At 36.0% G+C, this 21,909-nt stretch overlaps 2 protein-coding genes across 2 annotated transcripts in view; one reads left to right on the forward strand and one right to left on the reverse strand.

Moving 5' to 3' along the window:
- The first annotated feature begins 351 nt into the window (after window positions 1-351).
- prlhr2b (prolactin releasing hormone receptor 2b) lies at window positions 352-21,297 on the forward strand. The gene is made up of 3 exons (XM_062030970.1): window positions 352-505; window positions 6,691-7,121; window positions 20,658-21,297. The coding sequence occupies exons 2-3, from the start codon at window positions 6,697-6,699 to the stop codon at window positions 21,295-21,297; spliced, it is 1,065 nt and encodes a 354-aa protein (XP_061886954.1). The 5' UTR covers window positions 352-505; window positions 6,691-6,696.
- brf2 (BRF2 RNA polymerase III transcription initiation factor subunit) overlaps window positions 7,312-21,909 on the reverse strand; it is a 38,931-nt gene continuing 24,333 nt past the window's right edge. The window contains exon 5 of the mRNA XM_062030967.1: window positions 7,312-7,619. The gene's annotated coding sequence lies outside the window, so the exon portion shown is untranslated. The remainder of the gene's footprint in view (window positions 7,620-21,909) is intronic.

Below are 21,909 nucleotides of genomic sequence, written 5' to 3' on the forward strand. Positions count from 1 at the left end.
TCCAAATTAGGCATAATAATGTGTTAATTCCACGACTGTATATAGCGGTATCGGTTGATATCGGTATCGGTAATTAAGAGTTGGACAATATCGGAATATCGGATATCGGCAAAAAGCCATTATCGGACATCCATATATATATATATATATATATATATATATATATATATACATACAGATATATACATATCCACACACACACACACACACACAGGCTTTTGTGAGCCAGCAAAGCCGTGTAGACAAGATGGAACAAGAGGTCAGCAGCAAGTGTTGCATCTTCACGCCACACGTCTCACCGTGCTGACCACCAACGCTTGAAGATGAAGGTGGTGTGCGTCCATTAATCTTCAGCGATCCTATCTTCTCATTGGCGAGCTGCCATTCCCATGGATTTCTTCCTTTTCCTCCCTCCCTCCTGCAGGCTCCCCTCCTTCTCGCTCTCAACCACAGACGGCAGAGGAACACACAGAAGAGGAAGGTCCGTTCTTCGTGCCAAATAAAGGTAAGTTGCAAAGTGCTGCCCTTTTTTTTTAGCTCAGAATACACCCTTTTTTCTTTTTTCACTTGACTTCAATATTTGAAAACTACCAGTAATTGCTGTAATTGAACTCTGCTTCTTTCTCCTCCTTTTTGGACATGTTGAATTGTGCAAGTGTAAACATGCCATGTTTTATTAATGTAACAAATAAAAGCATTACTGTTGGGGTTTAAACGTTGTCTGCAGGGATTAGTACTAAAACTAGTCATATAAAAAATAAATAAAATAAATAAAACTAGTAATGCTGCAAGACAGCTTCAAAATAGTTTGCTAAATATTATATACATATGTATTTCATGTAATATTATTTAATTACTTATCGTATTTTAATATTGTCCAATAAGAATTGTACAAATACTCTGATTATTTGTAGTTCTTTAACAAAAAAAAATCACAAAAAAGTATCTAAAAGTATCCATGTTTTTTGTTTTACCCAAGAATGTTAGGAAAAAATATCTCAGCAATAAAGAAAATCTGTAGTAAAGATAATGTAGAAATGTGTTCTTTTTGTTATTTAAATTAAATGACATTTAAAAATGATCCAAAAATGTAATAACGTTTTTAAGATTTTTGTTTATTGCATAAAAAAAACCAAATGATCTAAAACACAAAGTTTTTTTTTTGTTAAACACAAAAATGTAATCAAAATTGTATAGAAGGAAAAAAAAGTATTTAGGGTTTTTTTGTTCTTACAAAATATATTATTACAAATATCTAAAAAAACTGTTTTTTTTTCTATACACAAAAATATAAAAATATAATATATAAACATTTCTTTTTTTACAAATAATATTTAGAAAACTATGTTTAAAAACACAGTCCGTGGGTTCTTTTTTCAATAAAAAAAATTGTACATACAAAATGTGCATACTTCACATTGTATATACTATTTTTCATTAGACAATGACCAAAGTTATTTAAAATGATTTATTTCCGAAATATTATTTCAAAAATATCTCGGAAGTAAAGAAAATCCGTAGTAAAAAAAAAAGCAGAAAGTTGTTTATTTTGTTTTTTTCTGCACAAAAAAATGGCAATTAAAAATGATCCAAAAATGTATTAAAGTTTTTAGGATTTTTGTTTATTGCATAAAAAAAACAAATTATCTAAAAAACTAAGTATTTTTCTTTAAACACCAAAATGTAATCAAAATTGTATAGAAGGAAAAAAAAGTATTTAGGGTTTTTAGTTTTTACAAAATATATCATTAAAAATATATAAAAAACGAAGGTTATTTTTTTCCCCATACACACAAATATAAAAATATCTACAAAAAAATGTTGAAGTCTTTTTATTTTTTTTTACAAATAATATTTAGAAAAATATGTTTAAAAACACAGTCCGTGCTTTCTTTTTTCAATTAAAAAAAAAATTGTACATACAAAATGTACACACTTTACATTATATATACTATTTTTCATTAGACAATGACCAAAGTTATTTAAAATTATTTATTTCAGAAATATTATTTCAAAAATATATCGGAAGTAAAGAAAATCCGTAGTAAAAAAAAAAGTAGAAAGTTGTTTATTTTGTTTTTTTCTGCACAAAAAAATGGCATTTAAAAATGATCCAAAAATGTATTAAAGTTTTTAGGATTTTTGTTTATTGCATAAAAAAAAACAAATTATCTAAAAAACTAAGTATTTTTCTTTAAACACCAAAATGTAATCAAAATTGTATAGAAGGAAAAAAAAGTATTTAGGGTTTTTAGTTTTTACAAAACATATCATTAAAAATATGTAAAAAAACGAAGGTTATTAGATAGCCCCAATTTATATATTTTTTAATCTGATTAAAAATCATTGGATAACCCACATTTATATATATTTTAATCTGCTTTAAAATCCTTGGATAGCCCTAATTTATATATTTTTAAATCTGATTAAAAATAATTGGATAACCCTAATTTATATATATTTTTAATCTGACTAAAAATCCTTGGATAGCCCTAATTTATATATTTATTATTCTGACTAAAAATCATTTAATAGCCATAATTTATATATATTTTAATCTGACTAAAAATCCTTTAATATCCCTAATTTATATATTTTTTAATCGGACTAAAAATCATTTAATAGCCCTAATTTATATATTTTTTAATCTGATTAAAAATCATTAGATAGCCCTAATTTATATATGTTTTAATCTGATGAAAAATAATTGGATAACCCAAATTTATATATTTTTTAATCTGACTAAAAATCCTTGGATAGCCCTAATTTATATATTTTTTAATCTGATTAAAAATAATTGGATAACACTAATTTATATATTTTTTTAATCTGACTAAAAATCCTTGGATAGCCCTAATTTATATATTTATTATTCTGACTAAAATCATTTAATAGCCATAATTTATATATATTTTAATCTGACTAAAAATCCTTTAATAGCCCTAATTTATATATATTTTAATCTGATTAAAAATCCTTAGATAGCCCTAATTTATATATGTTTTAATCTGATGAAAAATAATTGGATAACCCAAATTTATATATTTTTTAATCTGACTAAAAATCTTTGGATAGCCTTAATTTATATATTTTTTAATCTGATTAAAAATAATTGGATAACCCTAATTTATATATTTATTATTCTGACTAAAAATAATTTAATAGCCATAATTTATATATATTTTAATCTGACAAAAAATCCTTTAATAGCCCTAATTTATATATTTTTTAATCTGATTAAAAATCATTAGATAGCCCTAATTTATATATTTTTAAATCTGATTAAAAATAATTAGATAACCCAAATGTATATATTTTTTAATCTGACTAAAAATCATTGGATAGCACAAATTTACATATTTTTTAATCTGACTAAAAATCCTTTAATAGCCCTAATTTATATATTTTTTAATCTGACTAAAAATCATTGGCTAGCCTTAGTTCATATTTGTTGAGTTGTACACGTCTGTTTAATTTGTGAGTGTCATTTCTTCATTGTGAGTAACTATGTATCTGGCAGTAATACACTGCAAAAATAACAACAACCATCGATTTTACGGTACAAACTGGCCGCTCCGTTGCCAGAATTTAACTGTAAAAAGGCAGTGACACTATTTTTCCTATTTATACTAATATGCTATAAAAACACCATCAATTCTAAGATATCATTCTGGAGATTGAGCTGCCATCACAGATGCTGGCTTTTCAACTTTGCGCCTAGAACAGTCCGGATGGTTCTTTTTCTCTTTGGTCCGGAGGACACGACGTCCACATTTGCCAAAAACAAATTTGCATCAGTCCATCTTAGATGACCTCGGGCCCAGCGAAGCCGGCGGCGTTTCTGGGTGTTGTTGATAAATGGCTTTCGCTTTGCATAGTAGAGTTTCACCTTCCTCTTACAGATGTAGCGACCAACTGTAGTTACTGACAGTGGTTTTCTGAAGTGTTCCTGAGCCCATGCGGCGATATCCTTTACACACGGATGTCGCTTTTTGATGCGGTACCGCCTGAGGGGTCGAGGGTCACGGCCTTGGGTGCAGTGATTTCTCCAGATTCTCTGAACCTTTAGATGATATTACGGAGCGTAGATGGTGAAATCACTAAATTCCTTGCAATAACTGGTTGAGAAATGTTGTTCTTAAACTGTTCAACAATTTGCTCACGCATTTGTTGACAAAGTGGTGACCCTCGCCCCACCCTTGTTTGTGAATGACTGAGCATTTCATGGAATGTACTTTTATACCCAATCATGGCACCCACCTGTTCCCAATTAGCCTGTTCACCTGTGGGATGTTCCAAATAAGTGTTTGATGAGCATTCCTCAACTTTCTCAGTCTTTTTTGCCACTTGTGCCAGCTTTTTTGAAACATGTTGCAGGCATCAAATACTAACCCACCAGTGCCTCCATGGAAATGCCCCCCTTTACCTCAAAGAACTACTCACCCCCAAATCCTCCACACGACACCTCCGCTCCGGACAGGCTAACCTCCTCCAACCTCCGAGGACAAAGCTACAAACAATGGGAGACCGGGCTTTCTGCTCCGCCGCTCCCAGTCTGTGGAATGCTTTCCCTGACCACCTGAGGGCACCACAGACTGTGGATGCTTTTAAAAAAAGGCTTAAAAACCCTTCTTTTAAAAAAGCCTTTTTTTTTTTAGATATAGGCATACTAGTTTTAGCTATATGGCTGTTCTAGTTTTTATTTTTTTAAATTTTTAATTATCTTTTTATTTTTTTTAATACACTGTAGCACTTTGAGGTTGTTTACTCAATGTAAAGTGCTTTTTACAAATAAAATATATTATTATTATTAGGGGGTAGCGGGGGGTGTATATTGTAGCGTCCCAGAAGAGTTAGTGCTGCAAGGGGTTCTGGGTATTTGTTCTGTTGTGTTACGGTGCGGATGTTCTCCCGAAATGTGTTTGTCATTCTTGTTTGGTGTGGGTTCACAGTGTGGCGCAAATTTGTAACAGTGTTAAAGTTGTTTATACGTCCACCCTCAGTGTGACCTGTATGGCTGTTGACCAAGTATGCTTTGCATTCACTTGTGTGTGTGAAAAGCCGTAGATATTATGTGACTGGGCCGGCACGCAAAGGCAGTGCCTTTAAGGTTTATTGCCGCTCTGTACTTCTCCTTACGTCCGTGTACACAGCGGCGTTTTAAAAAGTCATACATTTTTCTTTTTGAAACAGATACCGATCATTTTGAAACCGATACCGATCATTTTTGATGTTACATTTTAAAGCATTTATCGGCCGATAATATTAGCAGTCCGATATTATCGGACATCTCTATACCAGGGGTCACCAACCTTTTTGAAAGCAAGAGCTACTTCTTGGGTAGTGATTAATGGGAAGGGCTACCAGTTTGATACACACTTAAATAAATTGCCAGAAATAGCCAATTTGCTCAATTTACCTTTAACTCTATGTTATTATTAATAATTAATGATATTTACACTTAATTGAACGGTTTAAAAGAGGAGAAAACACGAAAAAAATGACAATTACATTTTGAAACATAGTTTATCTTCAATTTCGACTCTTCAAAATTCAAAATTCAACCGAAAAAAAGAAGAGAAAAACTAGCTAATTCGAATCTTTTTGAAAAAATTAAAAAAAGAATTTATGGAACATCATTAGTAATTTTTCCTGATTAAGATTAATTTTAGAATTTTGATGACATGTTTTAAATTGGTTAAAATCCAATCTGCACTTTGTTAGAATATATAACAAATTGGACCAAGCTATATTTCTAACAAAGACAAATCATTATTTCTTCTAGATTTTCCAGAACAAAAATTTTAAAAGAAATTCAAAAGACTTTGAAATAAGATTTAAATTTGATTCTACAGATTTTCTGGATTTGCCAGAATATTTTTTTTGAATTTTAATCATAATAAGTTTGAAGAAATATTTCACAAATATTCTTTGTCGAAAAAACAGAAGCTAAAATGAAGAATTAAATTAAAATGTATTTATTATTCTTTACAATAAAAAAAATAAATTTACTTGAACATTGATTTAAATTGTCAGGAAAGAAGAGGAAGGAATTTAAAAGGTAAAAAGGTATATGTGTTTAAAAATCCTAAAATCATTTTTAAGGTTGTATTTTTTCTCTAAAATTGTCTTTCTGAAATTTATAAGAAGCAAAGTAAAAAAAATAATGAATTTATTTAAACAAAAGAAGACCAAGTCTTTAAAATATTTTCTTGGATTTTCAAATTCTATTTGAGTTTTGTCTCTCTTAGAATGAAAAATGTCGGGCAAAGCGAGACCAGCTTGTTAGTAAATAAATACAATTTAAAAAATAGAGGCAGCTCACTGGTAAGTGCTGCTATTTGAGCTATTTTTAGAACAGGCCAGCGGGCTACTCATCTGCTCCTTACGGGCTACCTGGTGCCCGCGGGCACCACGTTGGTGACCCCTGCTCTATACAGTACAGACAAAAGTATTCCACTGTGATGCATAATTGCCCCTTTATGGATCCGTTTTTAAAAACACTTGCAGCTTGTTGACGCAACGCCGGCTGACATTTGCGAAAATGACACTTAGCCTATACATTGTGGGTATGAAGCGTAAATGCGTTCTGTTCTTTAGAGCGTAGGAGCTGGGGATAAAAGTGAATACCAGCAAGGGTGTATTGGTCACTAATGGGGTTTGTTCAAATGACTTCTCTCCCATCAACAGGCTGGAATGGATGCCAACCACAGCGACGTGTTGGCGAGCGTGCACAAAGTCATCTACGAGGTGGCGGTGCACGGCAACGCCGCCGACAACCGCAGCTCCCAGTTCGCCGACGTGGCCCTGCTGCAGACGTTCAAGCCCCTCATCATCCCCTGCTACGTGCTGGTGGTGCTGGTGGGCGTCTTCGGCAACTACCTGCTCCTCTACGTCATCTGCCGGGCGCGCAAGATGCACAACGTCACCAACTTCTTCATCGGCAACCTGGCCTTCTCCGACATGCTGATGTGCGTGGCGTGCGTGCCCTTCACGCTGGCCTACGCCTTCAACCCCCACGGCTGGGTCTTCGGACGCTTCGTGTGCTACCTGGTCTTCCTCATCCAGCCCGTCACCGTCTACGTGTCGGTCTTCACGCTCACCGCCATTGCTGTGGACAGGTGGGTGACTCCAGGCGTGGTCCACTTCGCCTCGGTTTGCCATTCGTACCGTCTTTTTCGGACTATAATGCGTGTCAGGTTCAAACACTGATGACATCTATTAAACAAGACTAGAGGCAAAGAATTAAACAGAGACAGAATTCAATTTGGACTCAATAAATTGAGGAGTCGCCCGGACATTGTATCCTTCTACAATCTCCAGCACGCTCTGCCAAATATTTGCACTCCTCCTTCTTTATTTGACTTTCTCCAACCACCGCTTCCACTTCCAGAGGGAAGTGGGTCGTAAACAGCGTTGCCTTTGGTTACAGAATAGTTCAAAAGAAGACGTCGTAAAATAGTTCAAAAAGAGTTCCATAAAACAGTTCAAAGAGAGTTTGTAAAATACTTCAAAAAGAGTTCGTCTGGAAATTGGGCAGATCCTGCCATCTGTCCACTTTGAAGTCCTTGGGTTAGAACAGGGGTGTCCAAAGTGCGGCCCGCAGCCCGCCACACATTCTGCAAAAATTTCAAAATTTATAATATTGCAAAAATTTCAAAAAACATTTAAAAAAAGTGTAATGAGGTGAAAAAGAAAAAGTTGCAATGTTGACACAAAGCTGCCATGCAGGCTGTTTTTTGGGGAATTTGTTTGAAACATCGCAATTTCCTGGAGGGGAGTGCCTTATTCCGTTTATTTTCAAGCCATTTTGGTTGCAGGTTGAATACATTTCCCATTCAGATTAGCCTCAAATGTCAACACGACACAAAAAGTCCAGCGTTAAATTCCTCCTCACCAAAATGTCCCGTTGAAAATGTCATTTTTAACAAGGGCTGTCCTCCACTAATGAGTTCCAGGGTGCAGCCGTACCTCAACTTAAGAGTGTTTTGAGATAAGCACATTGTTATGCTTTAGGTTGCAAGCAAAAATTGGTGCAGTCAAATTATTATTATTTTTAAATCAGATTAACCTCTTAAGGCCCAAATTGTTTTTTTACATGTTTTTTTTATTTTTTATTTCTCTTTGCTATTTGGGCTTATTGGACCCTAATTACAAACCCTGTTTCCATATGAGTTGGGAAATTGTGTCAGATGTAAATATAAACCGAATACAATTAGAGATGTCCGATAATATCGGTCTGCCGATATTATCGGCCGATAAATGCGTTAAAATGTAATATCGGAAATTATCGGTATCGTTTTTTTTATTATCAGTATCGTTTTTTAAATTTTTATTTTATTTTATTTTTTTATTAAATCCACAAAAAAACACAAAATACACTTACAATTAGTGCACCAACCCAAAAAACCTCCCTCCCCCCATTTACACTCATTCACACAAAAGGGTTGTTTCTTTCTGTTATTAATATTCTGCTTCCTACATTATATATCAATATATATCAATACAGTCTGCAAGGGATACAGTCCGTAAGCACACATGATTGTGCGTGCTGCTGGTCCACTAATAGTACTAACCTTTAACAGTTAATTTTACTCATTTTCATTAATTACTAGTTTCTATGTAACTGTTTTTATATTGTTTTACTTTCTTTTTTATTCAAGAAAATGTTAATTTATTTATCTTATTTTATTTGATTCATTTTTTTAAAAAGTACCTTATCTTCACCATACCTGGTTGTCCAAATTAGGCATAATAATGTGTTAATTCCACGACTGTATATATCGGTTGATATCGGTATCGGTTGATATCGGTATCTGTAATTAAAGAGTTGGACAATATCGGCATATCGGATATCGGCAAAAAGCCATTATCGGACATCCCTAAATACAATGATGTGCAAATCCTTTTCAACCCATATTCAATTGAATGCACTACAAAGACAACATATTTGATATTTAAACTGATAAACTTTATTTATTTTTTTTGCAAAAAATAATTACCGTATTTCCTTAAAATGGCGCCGGGAATATGGTATTCGCATGCCTCGAATTACAGCCGGGTCAAACTCGTTTTGCAAAATAATTAGCGCATGCTTGGCACTTCCGCCGGGTCAAATATGAGTCATTAAATGACTCCCGCCTCCTGGTGGTAGAGGGCGCTAGTGATCCTTCTTGCGACTGCTGGTACTGCAGAAGAAGACAACCGGCAGCAAGAGTGCGCAGCCATTGTTTGCTTGGACTTTTACCATGGAGGATTACATATCTAAAATAAAACAGTTTTCTAAACTGGACTTTCAATCGAAGCAGGAGGTAATACTTAAAAGGAAGATCTCAATCAACACAGAGACTTTTAAAACTGAAGAAAGATAAGGAAGACTTCTATATCGATGCTTTTCTTCAAAAGGAGCTGGCATGGACTCATTTATACCTAAAGGTAAGACAATAATAAGGTTTTTTTAATTAAATGTGCTTTTTATGATAAGGTAAGCGCCGGAGTGAGAAGAGGTTTTAAAATAATTAGCGCATGCTTGGCCATCCCGCAGGCTTCTGGTAAGCGCCGGAGTGACAGGAGGTTTTAAATTAATTAGCGCCCCTGCGGCTATTCAAGGAAACACGGTAACTTAGAATTTCATGGCTGCAACACGTGCCAAAGTAGTTGTGAAAGGGCATGTTCACCACTGTGTTACATCACCTTTTCTTTTAACAACACTCAATAAACGATTGGGAACTGAGGAAACTAATTGTTGAAGCTTTGAAAGTGGAATTCTTTCCCATTCTTGTTTTATGTAGAGCTTCAGTCGTTCAACAGTCCGCTGTCGTATTTTACGCTTCATAATGCGCCACACATTTTCGACGGGAGACAGGTCTGGACTGCAGGCGGGCCAGGAAAGTACCCGCACTCTTTTTTTTACGAAGCCACGCTGTTGTAACACGTGCTGAATGTGGCTTAGCATTGTCTTGCTGAAATAAGCAGGGGCGTCCATGAAAAAGACGGCGCTTAGATGGCAGCATATGTTGCTCCAAAACCTGTATGTACCTTTCAGCATCAATGGTGCCTTCACAGATGTGTAAGTTACCCATGCCTATTCCGTTTATATTTACATTTAACACAATTTCCCAACTCATATGGAAACGGGGTTTGTAGAACAAAAACTAAGAATCATCTTTTGATATGATGTACTTAGTCCATAAGTACACAAACGTGTACTTCATGTTTAGTGACATGCTAATTCTTATTTTTACACTTTTTTTCTCTCCAAATTCCATTGTATGTTATACTCTTCTGACACCATCAGATGGCAGTATAAGTGTCCACATGAGCGGCCATAAGACCCCAATTCAGTAGTGTACACCATTTTGGAAATACGAGCTAAAAGGTGCTGTCCACGCATGTGGCCACTAAGCCTTTAGAGGTATTAATTACATTTTTAATGATTGATCATTAATCAAAATTTGGGGAACTGCACTTTTTTTTGGAATTTTGCCTATTGTTCGCAATCAAATTAGAGACATGCCGATGGACGTTTTTTTGCATTCTAAATATTAAATAAATGCGAACAAAAGTTTGCTTACAATGCAGACTATGGAGCTGTGCAATTCCGCCTAGAACGCCCTTAAAAAAACATTCAAACACCTCCATTAAGTTTTTATATACATGATGTAAGAATATATGTCATGTAGTAACGGGCACATTTATAATAACTCATTTTAATGACGCATAGGTGGCACATTCATCTCAAAAACGCACCACAACAGTCAACAAACATATTAAAACATCACTTACTGTACAAGGTCTGCGGACTGTTGGGATGTTCATATACTCCCATTTAGTTCAAGAATGACTCATAACCCTCGCGAAGAAAAGGGGGGTGGGGGGGTAGCCAAGCGTCTTTTCGTGTCATTCTCGTCATGTCTAAATTGGCTGTCAAAGTAAAGTTAAGTTAAAGTACCAAAGATTGTCACACACACACACACACTAGGTGTGGTGAAATTTGTCCTCTGCATTTGACCCATCCCCTTGTTCCACCCCTTGGGAGGTGAGGGGAGCAGTGAGCAGCAGCGGTGGCCACGCCCGGGAATAATTTTTGGTGATTTAATCCCCAATTCCAACCCTTGATGCTGAGTGCCAAGTAGGGAGGTAATGGGTCCCGTTTTTATAGTCTTTGGTATGACACTGTGTTAGAATAATTATGTATATATTATCACACCACACTTATGCTTAAGGGCCGTTGCTATAGTTACTATCAATTGTGCTGAAGTGGTATTTTTCTTTGTCTGTGCAAAGCTGGCAATCCAAAAGATTGCAAGCCAGTCTCGTATCAGTGCTTTGTTTCCAGAATCGGCCTGCCGACTGCCAAGGCCGAACATCGAGTACCGTGACGCAGACAGAGCAGAGACAAGGCGATATCAAGACTGTCAGCACATTTGCATATTTGTACAATCATACATCGTGTCTATAACTGGAGCTGTCGAGATTACCCCCTTCCCTCAGCGACAGCTTCAGTGATGTAACCAGGCACCTCCCAAATAAATAGAGGAAGCTAGACTTTAGAGCGTAGTTTGGATCTGGAACTAGAGTACAGCCCAAAACACATCTCTCCTCAATTGAGCAAAATTTTACTCTGCATGATTACTTGCTTCTCGTCTGCTTAATAGATGTCATCAGTGTTTGAACTCACAACCTACCGATCTCAGGGCGGACACTCTAACCTCTAGGCCACAGAGTAGGTATAGGTAGTAGGTAAGTATACCTATACCAACTTTATGATCTAGAACAGGCACCAGGTAGCCCGTAAGGACCAGATGAGTAGCCCGCCGGCCTGTTCTAAAAATAGCTCAAATAGCAGCACTTACCAGTGAGCTGCCTCTATTTTTTGAATTTTATTTATTTACTAGCAAGCTGGTCTCGCTTTGCCCGACATTTTTAATTCTAAGAGAGACAAAACTCAAATAGAATTTGAAAATCCAAGAAAATATTTTAAAGACTTGGTCTTCACTTGTTTAAATAAATTCATTCATTTTTTTACTTTGCTTCTTATAACTTTCAGAAAGACAATTTTAGAGAAAAAAGACAACCTTAAAAATGATTTTAGGATTTTTAAACACATATACCTTTTTACCTTTTAAATTCCTTCCTCTTCTTTCCTGACAATTTAAATCAAAGTTCAAGTAAATTTTTTATTTTTTTATTGTAAAGAATAATAAATACATTTTAATTTAATTCTTCATTTTAGCTTCTGTTTTTTCGACGAAGAATATTTGTGAAATATTTCTTCAAACTTATTATGATTAAAATTCAAAAAAAATATTCTGGCAAATCTAGAAAATCTGTAGAATCAAATTTAAATCTTATTTCAAAGTCTTTTGAATTTATTTTAAAATGTTTGTTTTGGAAAATCTAGAAGAAATAATGATTTGTCTTTGTTAGAAATATAGCTTGGTCCAATTTGTTATATATTCTAACAAAGTGTAGATTGGATTTTAACCTATTTAAAACATGTCATCAAAATTCTAAAATTAATCTTAATCAGGAAAAATTACTAATGATGTTCCATAAATTATTTTTTTTAAAGTTTTTCTCTTCTTTTTTTCGGTTGAATTTTGAATTTTAAAGAGTCGAAATTGAAGATAAACTATGTTTCAAAATCTAATTGTCATTATTTTCATGTTTTCTCCTCTTTTAAACCGTTCAATTAAGTGTAAATATCATTAATTATTAATAATAACATAGAGTTAAAGGTAAATAGAGCAAATTGGCTATTTCTGGCAATTTATTTAAGTGTGTATCAAACTGGTAGCCCTTCGCATTAATCACTACCCAAGAAGTAGCTCTTGGTTTCAAAAAGGTTGGTGACCCCTGATCTAGAATGAAGTTTGACGAGGGAGCAGCTGACCATTTTGTGTCATGTTTGTGTGTCCTCTCAATTGCTCTGTTGATTGCTATTCTGAATGTGGCTGGTTTTGATTTTGGAATTGTGTTATTATGGTATTATTGTGTGTTATTTTGTTGGACTGATTCATTTAAAAAACAAAAAAAAACGCCGTAAACAAATGACCGTAAACAAATGACCGTAAACAAATGACCGTAAACAAATGACCGTAAACAAATGACCGTAAAAACTACACTGAGCAATTGTTAAACAGCAACAGTAAAACACAGTCAAATCCAAAAGAGTTGATCCCAGAAGTAAATGCCGTGGATTCCTGCTAACCAAGACACATCAGATAAGAACACGGTATAGATGGGATGGTTGAGTGAGGTCCTCAGATCCACCCTGCAGGGGGTCTGCTTGGCCGATATACGCAGACCAGACAATCAACCTCGACTACCTTAGAAAGGTTTCCATTGATGAACCTGCAGAAAGATGATTACTTTTGCCATAGGGGACCAAAGACTGGTCCAAGCTACAGCGGTCTCACGGCAGGGGGTCCTCCATCTGGGAACATCCTCTCAGCACACTTAACTCCCACAGGAAGTTAACACTTTGACTGGGAGGCTGATAGCTGAATCAGAATCATCAACTATTTTAACTACAGATGTCCGATAATGGCTTTTTTGCTGATATCCGATATTCCGATATTGTCCAACTCTTAATTACCGATACCGATATCAACCGATACCGATATATCCAGTCGTGGAATTAACACATTATTATGCCTAATTTTGTTGTGATGCCCCGCTGGATGCATTAAACAATGTAACAAGGTTTTCCAAAATAAATCAACTCAAGTTATGGAAAAAAATGCCTTATTTTTTTTAACTTGCCTCAAAACAGCAGCTTGGAATTTGGGAGGAGGTTGAGCTGGGCGGGGTTGGGGGGTAGCGGGGGGTGTATATTGTAGCGTCCCGGAAGAGTTAGTGCTGCAAGGGGTTCTGGGTATTTGTTCTGTTGTGTTTATGTTGTGTTACGGTGCGGATGTTCTCCCGAAATGTGTTTGTCATTCTTGTTTGGTGTGGGTTCACAGTGTGGCGCATATTTCTGACAGTGTTAAAGTTGTTTATACGGTCACCCTCAGTGTGACCTGTATGGCTGTTGACCAAGTATGCTTTGCATTCACTTGTGTGTGTGTGTGAAAAGCCGTAGATATTATGTGATTGGGCCGGCACGCAAAGGCAGTGCCTTTATGACAGGGGTGTCCAAACTTTTTCCACTGAAAAATCAAAGCAAGCGGGGGCCATTTTGATATTTTTTATTTTAAAAACCAATACAATATATGTATAAAAAATATACATTTAGGCCTCCACTCAGGCTTGATCCCGGGGACCCCAAAGGGTTTTGGTAAAAAAAAATATAAAAAATGTGTCATTATTTAGTAGTATTATTTTTTATTATTATTCAAGTTTTAAATCTCTAGATCAGGGGTCACCAACGCGGTGCCCGCGGGCACCAGGTAGCCCGTAAGGACCAGATGAGTAGCCCGCTGGCCTGTTCTAAAAATAGCTCAAATAGCAGCACTTACCAGTGAGCTTCGTCTATTTTTTAAATTGTATTTATTTACTAGCAAGCTGGTCTCGCTTTGCCCGACATTTTTCATTCTAAGAGAGACAAAACTCAAATAGAATTTGAAAATCCAAGAAAATATTTTAAAGACTTGGTCTTCACCGGTTTAAATAAATTCATTATTTTTTTTACTTTGCTTCTTATAACTTTCAGAAAGATAATTTTAGAGAAAAAATACAACCTTAAAAATGATTTTAGGATTTTTAAACACATATACCTTTTTACCTTTTAAATTCCTTCCTCTTCTTTCCTGACAATTTAAATCAAAGTTCAAGTAAATTTTGTATTTTTTTATTGTAAAGAATAATAAATACATTTTAATTTAATTCTTCATTTTAGCTTCTGTTTTTTCGACGAAGAATATTTGTGAAATATTTCTTCAAACTTATTATGATTAAAATTTAAAAAAAATATTCTGGCAAATCTAGAAAATCTGTAAAATCAAATTTAAATCTTATTTCAAAGTCTTTTGAATTTTTTTTTACATTTTTGTTCTGGAAAATCTACAAGAAATAATGATTTGTCTTTGTTAGAAATATAGCTTGGTCCAATTTGTTATATATTCTAACAAAGTGCAGATTGGATTTTAACCTATTTAAAACATGTCATCAAAATTCTAAAATTAATCTTAATCAGGAAAAATTACTAATGATGTTCCATAAATGGTTTTTTTAATTTTTTCAAAAAGATTCGAATTAGCTAGTTTTTCTCTTCTTTTTTTCCGGTTGAATTTTGAATTTTAAAGAGTCGAAATTGAAGATAAACTATGTTTCAAAATTTAATTGTCATTTTTTTCGTGTTTTCTCCTCTTTTAAACTGTCAATTAAGTGTAAATATCATTAATTATTAATAATAACATAGAGTTAAAGGTAAATTGAGCAAATTGGCTATTTCTGGCAATTTATTGAAGTGTGTATCAAACTGGTAGCCCTTCGCATTAATCACTACCCAAGAAGTAGCTCTTGCTTTCAAAAAGGTTGGTGACCCCTGCTCTAGAGCAACATTAGGTCTATCTGTCAATATAACGGTTTTAAAGATTTAAGTTGTATGCTCTTGTTGTCAAAGAAAACCCTGTTTTTTTATGGAAAAAATACAAAATATGCAATATTTTCACACCATAAAATTTTCAAGTGGAATATTTGAGATTATATAATAATTGGAGCCTTAAAAAGGTCAATAACTCATAACAACATTGATTTTAATTCATTATTATTTTTTGAGCAAAGACACTCAAAAACAAATCACACTAAAATTATTGGGGATCCAAATAATTATAGTGTTGAAAAATAAATTCTATTTTTTTTTTTTAACTGTTTACTTTTAACACAATAATCTCGAGATCAACTTCAGATCTATCCGTCAATTATACGTTTTATTGTTGTTTATGTTTTTCGTTTTAGAAAAACAGCTCAGTTTTTTATATGGCAAACACAAAATATGCAACATTTTCCCCCAAAAATATCTCAGATGCGACGTAATTGGAGCCTTGAATAGGTCAATAATTCATAATGATTGATTTTGATTCATTATTATATTTTAAAGAAAGAAACAGCCTGCATGGCAGCTTTGTGTTAATAGAGTATACATTGCGACATTTTCTTGTTACAGTTCACCTGTTTGCTCTTTTATACCACTTATCATGTTTTTAATTTTTTTCATTCGTATTTTTAAAATGTGCCGTGGGGCCGTTAAAAAATGACCTGCGGGCCACAAATGGCCCCCGGGCCGCACTTTGGACACCCCTGCTTTAAGGTTTATTGGCGCTCTGTACGTCTCCCTACGTCCGTGCACACAGCGGCGTTTTAAAAAGTCATAAATATTCCTTTTTGAAACCGATACCGATCATTTTGAAACCGATAATTTCCGATATTACATATTAAAGCATTTATCGGCTGATAATATCGGCAGTCCGATATTATCGGACATCTCTAATTTGAACCAGGGCTGCAACTAACGATTAATTTGATAATCGATTAATCTGTCGATTATTACTTCGATTAATCGATTAATAATCGGATAAAGGAGGCAAACTACATTTCTATCCTTTCCAGTATTTTATTGAAAAAAAACAGCATACTGGCACCATACTTATTTTGATTATTGTTTCTCAGCTGTTTGTACATGTTGCAGTTTATAAATAAAGGTTAAATTAAAAAAAAAAAAAAAAAAAAAAAAAAAAAAAGCCTCTGCGCATGCGCATAGCATAGATCCAACGAATCGATGACTAAATTAATCGGCAACTATTTTTATAATCGATTTTAATCGATTACTTGTTGCAGCCCTAATTTGAACCTATATTTATACTATTGCATTCCTTTACGTTCCCATTTCAATTTTAAACACTTGTCATTTTTTTCCCACATTTGTCCACCAGATGGAGCTACTTTTACCCATTCAAAGCATGCATCAAAATTGCTATTGGAATGATTACCGCGGGTTTTTATTGATAATAGATAAAATTCCTAAAGTAGTATTTGAAATGTATATTTAATTCGTTTTTAGAATTGTCTAGCCCAGTGGGTAGCAACCTTTTCAAGCCCAAGATCCCTGGTCTCAGCCAAAAACCAAAGCAAGATCTACCCTAGCGTCACATACAAGGTACTAATACAGTACCGCTATTACTAATCCATTGATATCGGTAGGGGATACCTTTTCCAGCGGCCATCTTGTTTTATCATATATTACTGCCTTAGCACATGTCAGTGTTTACTTTTGTATATAAATCAACACAAAACCCGTACTTTGGAGCAATGTTCACGGATTCTGTTATTTGGCCTGTCAGCTTCCCGCCGCTGATGGCCCCTAGTCTCGCTCTGAGTGGGAACAAATATTAACAAGATGGCATTTTTGTCCCGTTTTTCTTTGAAAATAAATAAATAACAGGAAATGAAAATCAACGCTTCTGCCAATCCTCGACTCAGCTCAAGGCCGAGCAATAAAAAAGCCAATATAATTTATTTCTATAACCTTCTTTCACACGCTAACATCTTTTGTCATTGTGGACAAAATGGAATATTAATGGAGTCTATAATTTTCTGAATATTTTTTTTTGTTGCATAGTCTTGCTCTTGCTTTCCACTGCCTGTCAGCTCAGCTATACAGTCCACTAATTAGAAGTTATAAGCATGCTTTTGTGCTGGGCTGCATAAATAACATGAATATTCATATTCCGTAAATTGCCTGGCGTGTCATCTCGTAAGTCACTCCACTTCAATGGCAGTTTGGCATTCAAAGCGGACTATTTTGCAGCCACATAAACGTCTCTGTAGATTCTCATTGACGCAGTTAGCTGTCACACAAGTGGAAAAAGAAGTGGACCTAAAAATGTCTGATTTCATTGCAAAGTGCCGTGCAGGTTTTCTTAACTTCCACGTCACATGCATGATGAAGCTAATATAGAGGATCTTTGACTGGCAATTTTGTAGTAGAACTTAAAAAAAAATAAAAATAAATAAAAGCAGAGCGCTCCTGTCATATAGAGGATCTTTGATTAGCGTTTATGCAGTAGAACTTAAAAACAGCAGAGGGTTCCTGTCATATAAACGTTGTTTTACTCGTGTTTTTGCAGTAGAACTTAAAAAAAACGGCAGAGCGCTCCTGTCATATAGAGGATCTTTGACTAGCATTTTTGCCGTAGAACTTTAAAAACAGCAGACAGCTCGTATCATATAGAGGATCTTTGACGACTAATTTTGCAGTAGAACTTAAAAACAGCAGAGCGCACCTGTCATATAGAGGATCTTTGAATAGAGTTTTTGCAGTAGACCTTAAAACATCAGAGCGCTCCTGTCATACAGAGGATCTTTGACAAGCGTTTTTGCAGTAGAACTTAAAAGCGGCAAAGCACTCCAGTCATGTAGAGGATCTTTGACTCGCGTTTTTGCAGTAGAACTTTAAAACGGCAGAGCGCTCCTGTCATATAGAGGATCTTTGGCTGGCATTTTTGCAGTATAATTTACAAAACAGCATAGAGCTCCTGTCATATAGAGGATCTTTGACAAGCGTTTTTGCAGTAGAATTTAAAAACGGCAGAGCGCTCCTGTCATATACGTAGAGGATCTTTGACTTGCATTTTTGCAGTATAATTTACAAAACAGCATAGAGCTCCTGTCATATGGAGGATCTTTGACAAGCGTTTTTGCAGTAGAATTTAAAAACGGCAGAGCGCTCCTGTCATATAGAGGATCTTTGCCTAGCATTTTTGCAGTATAATTTGCAAAACAGCAGAGAGCTCCTGTCATATAGAGGATCTTTGACAAGCGTTTTTGCAGTAGAATTTAAAAACGGCAGAGCGCTCCTGTCATATAGAGGATCTTTGACAAGCGTTTTTGCAGTAGAACTTGAAAACGGTAGAGCCCTCCTGTTATATAGAGGATCTTTGACTCGTGTTTTTGCAGTAGAACTTAAAAACGGCAGAGCGCTCCTGTCATATAGAGGACCTTTGACTCGTGTTTTTGCAGTAGAACTTAAAAACGGCAGAGCGCTCCTGTCATATAGAGGATCTTTGACTAGCGTTTTTGCCGTAGAACTTTAAAAACAGCAGACAGCTCGTACCATATAAAGAGGATCTTTGACTAACATTTTTGCCGTAGAACTTTAAAAACAGCAGACAGCTCGTATCATATACAGGATCTTTGACTAGCAATTTTGCAATGGAACTTAAAAACGGCAGAGCGCTCCTGTCATATAGAGGATCTTTGACAAGTGTTTTTGCAGTAGAACTTAAAAACGTCAGAGCGCTCCTGTCATATAGAGGATCTTTGCCTAGCATTTTTGCAGTATAATTTGCAAAACAGCATAGAGCTCCTGTCATATAGAGGATCTTTGACTAGCAATTTTGCAAAAGTACTTAAAAACAGCAGAGCGCACCTGTCATATAGAGGATCTTTGAATAGAGTTTTTGCAGTAGAACTTAAAAAACGGCAGAGCGTTCCAGTCATATAGAGGATCTTTCACTCGTTTTTTGCAGTAGAACTTAAAAACAGCAGAGCGCTCCTGTCATATAGAGGATCTTTGACAAGCATTTTTGCAGTAGAACTTGAAAACGGTAGAGCCCTCCTGTTATATAGAGGATCTTTGACTCGTGTTTTTGCAGTAGAACTTGAAAACGGTAGAGCCCTCCTGTTATATAGAGGATCTTTGACTCGTGTTTTTGCAGTAGAACTTAAAAACGGCAGAGCGCTCCTGTCATATAGAGGATCTTTGACTAGCATTTTTGACGTAGAACTTTAAAAACAGCAGACAGCTCGTATCGTAGAGGATCTTTGACTAGCAATTTTGCAGTAGAACTTAAAAACAGTAAACCACACCTGTCATATAGAAGCTCTTTGACAAGTGTTTTTGCAGTAGAACTTAAAAAACAGCAGACAGCTCGTATCATATACAGGATCTTTGACTAGCAATTTTGCAATGGAACTTAAAAACGGCAGAGCGCTCCTGTCATATAGAGGATCTTTGACAAGTGTTTTTGCAGTAGAACTTAAAAACGTCAGAGCGCTCCTGTCATATAGAGGATCTTTGCCTAGCATTTTTGCAGTATAATTTGCAAAACAGCATAGAGCTCCTGTCATATAGAGGATCTTTGACTAGCAATTTTGCAAAAGTACTTAAAAACAGCAGAGCGCACCTGTCATATAGAGGATCTTTGAATAGAGTTTTTGCAGTAGAACTTAAAAAACGGCAGAGCGTTCCAGTCATATAGAGGATCTTTCACTCGTTTTTTGCAGTAGAACTTAAAAACAGCAGAGCGCTCCTGTCATATAGAGGATCTTTGACAAGCATTTTTGCAGTAGAACTTGAAAACGGTAGAGCCCTCCTGTTATATAGAGGATCTTTGACTCGTGTTTTTGCAGTAGAACTTAAAAACGGCAGAGCGCTCCTGTCATATAGAGGATCTTTGACTAGCATTTTTGACGTAGAACTTTAAAAACAGCAGACAGCTCGTATCGTAGAGGATCTTTGACTAGCAATTTTGCAGTAGAACTTAAAAACAGTAAACCACACCTGTCATATAGAAGCTCTTTGACAAGTGTTTTTGCAGTAGAACTTAAAAAACAGCAGAGAGCTCCTGTTATATAAAGGATCTTTGACTTGCATTTTAGCAGTAGATGCTTGGATGGTTGTTGACCTTGCTATAATAACCTTATTATTTCAGATTCTACGCGACAGTGCACCCCCTCAAGAAGCGCACCTCTATGACCACCTGCGCCTTGGTCCTGGCTGGCATCTGGCTGATGTCCTGCGGCCTGGTGGCCCCCGCGGTGAGCCACACCTATCACGTGGAGTTCAAAGAGGAGGGCTTCACCATCTGCGAGGAGTTCTGGTTGGGCCAAGAGAGGGAGCGGCGGGTGTACGCCTACAGCACCCTGCTGGTCACCTACGTCCTGCCCCTGTCCGCCGTCTTCGTGTCGTACTTGTGCATCACCGTCAAACTGAAGAAGTGCGTGGCCCCCGGTCACAGGACGCAGGAGAGGGCCGCCGCCCAGCAAACCCGGAAGAGGAAGATCTTCCGCTTGGTGGCCCTCCTGGTGTTCGCCTTCGCCGCGTGCTGGCTGCCTATCCACGTGTTCAACATGCTGCGGGACGTGGACATCACGCTCATCAACAAGCGCTTCTTCCTGCTCATACAGCTGCTCTGCCACCTGTGCGCCATGAGCTCCTCCTGCTGCAACCCCTTCCTCTACGCGTGGCTGCACGACCGCTTCCGAGCGGAGCTGAGGAAGATGCTCAAGTGCCGCCGCCGCCGCCGCGTCGGAGTGCCTGTCAATCCCCGCACCGCAGGTGTGGTCTTGTAACGGCGCGGCGGCAAAAGATACGACTCGTGCTTTTGGAATGCTTTGAAGCATACGTCAGCATGTGGCATACTTGCCAACCCTCCCGTTTTTAGCGGGAGAATCAGCGCCTCTCCCGACAACCTCCCGGCAGAGATTTTCTCCCGACAAACTCCCGGTATTCAGCCGGAGCTGGAGGCCACGCCCCCTCCAGCTCAATGCGGACCTGAGACTGAGTGGGGACAGCCTGTTCTCACGTCCGCTTTCCCACAATATAAACAGCTTGCCTGCCCAATGAACGGAGAAGTTAAACAGGACAATACTGCCATCTAATGGATAGCCAACGGAACACTGAAATTCAAGTATTTATTTTTTTTCTATGTAAATAGAATAAATATATATATATATATATATATATATATATATATATATATATATATATATATATATATATATATATATATATATATATATATATATATATATATATATATATATTAGGGCTGCAACAACTAATTGATTAAATCGATTAAAATCGATTATAAAAATAGTTGCCGATTAATTTAGTCATCGATTCGTTGGATCTATGCTATGCGCATGTGCAGAGGCTTTTTAAAAAAAAAAAAAATTTTTTTT

This window comes from Entelurus aequoreus, linkage group LG21 (genome assembly GCF_033978785.1).
Source record: "Entelurus aequoreus isolate RoL-2023_Sb linkage group LG21, RoL_Eaeq_v1.1, whole genome shotgun sequence".
Lineage (NCBI taxonomy): Eukaryota > Metazoa > Chordata > Actinopteri > Syngnathiformes > Syngnathidae > Entelurus > Entelurus aequoreus.

What these genes read in the sequence shown, in the direction of transcription:
- prlhr2b (XM_062030970.1), top strand. Translation starts at nt 6,697, where the DNA reads ATGGATGCCAACCACAGCGACGTGTTGGCGAGCGTGCACAAAGTCATC. An exon ending in ACCGCCATTGCTGTGGACAG is followed by an intron (nt 7,122 to 20,657) that starts GTGGGTGACTCC and finishes TTATTATTTCAG; the next exon opens with ATTCTACGCGACAGTGCACC.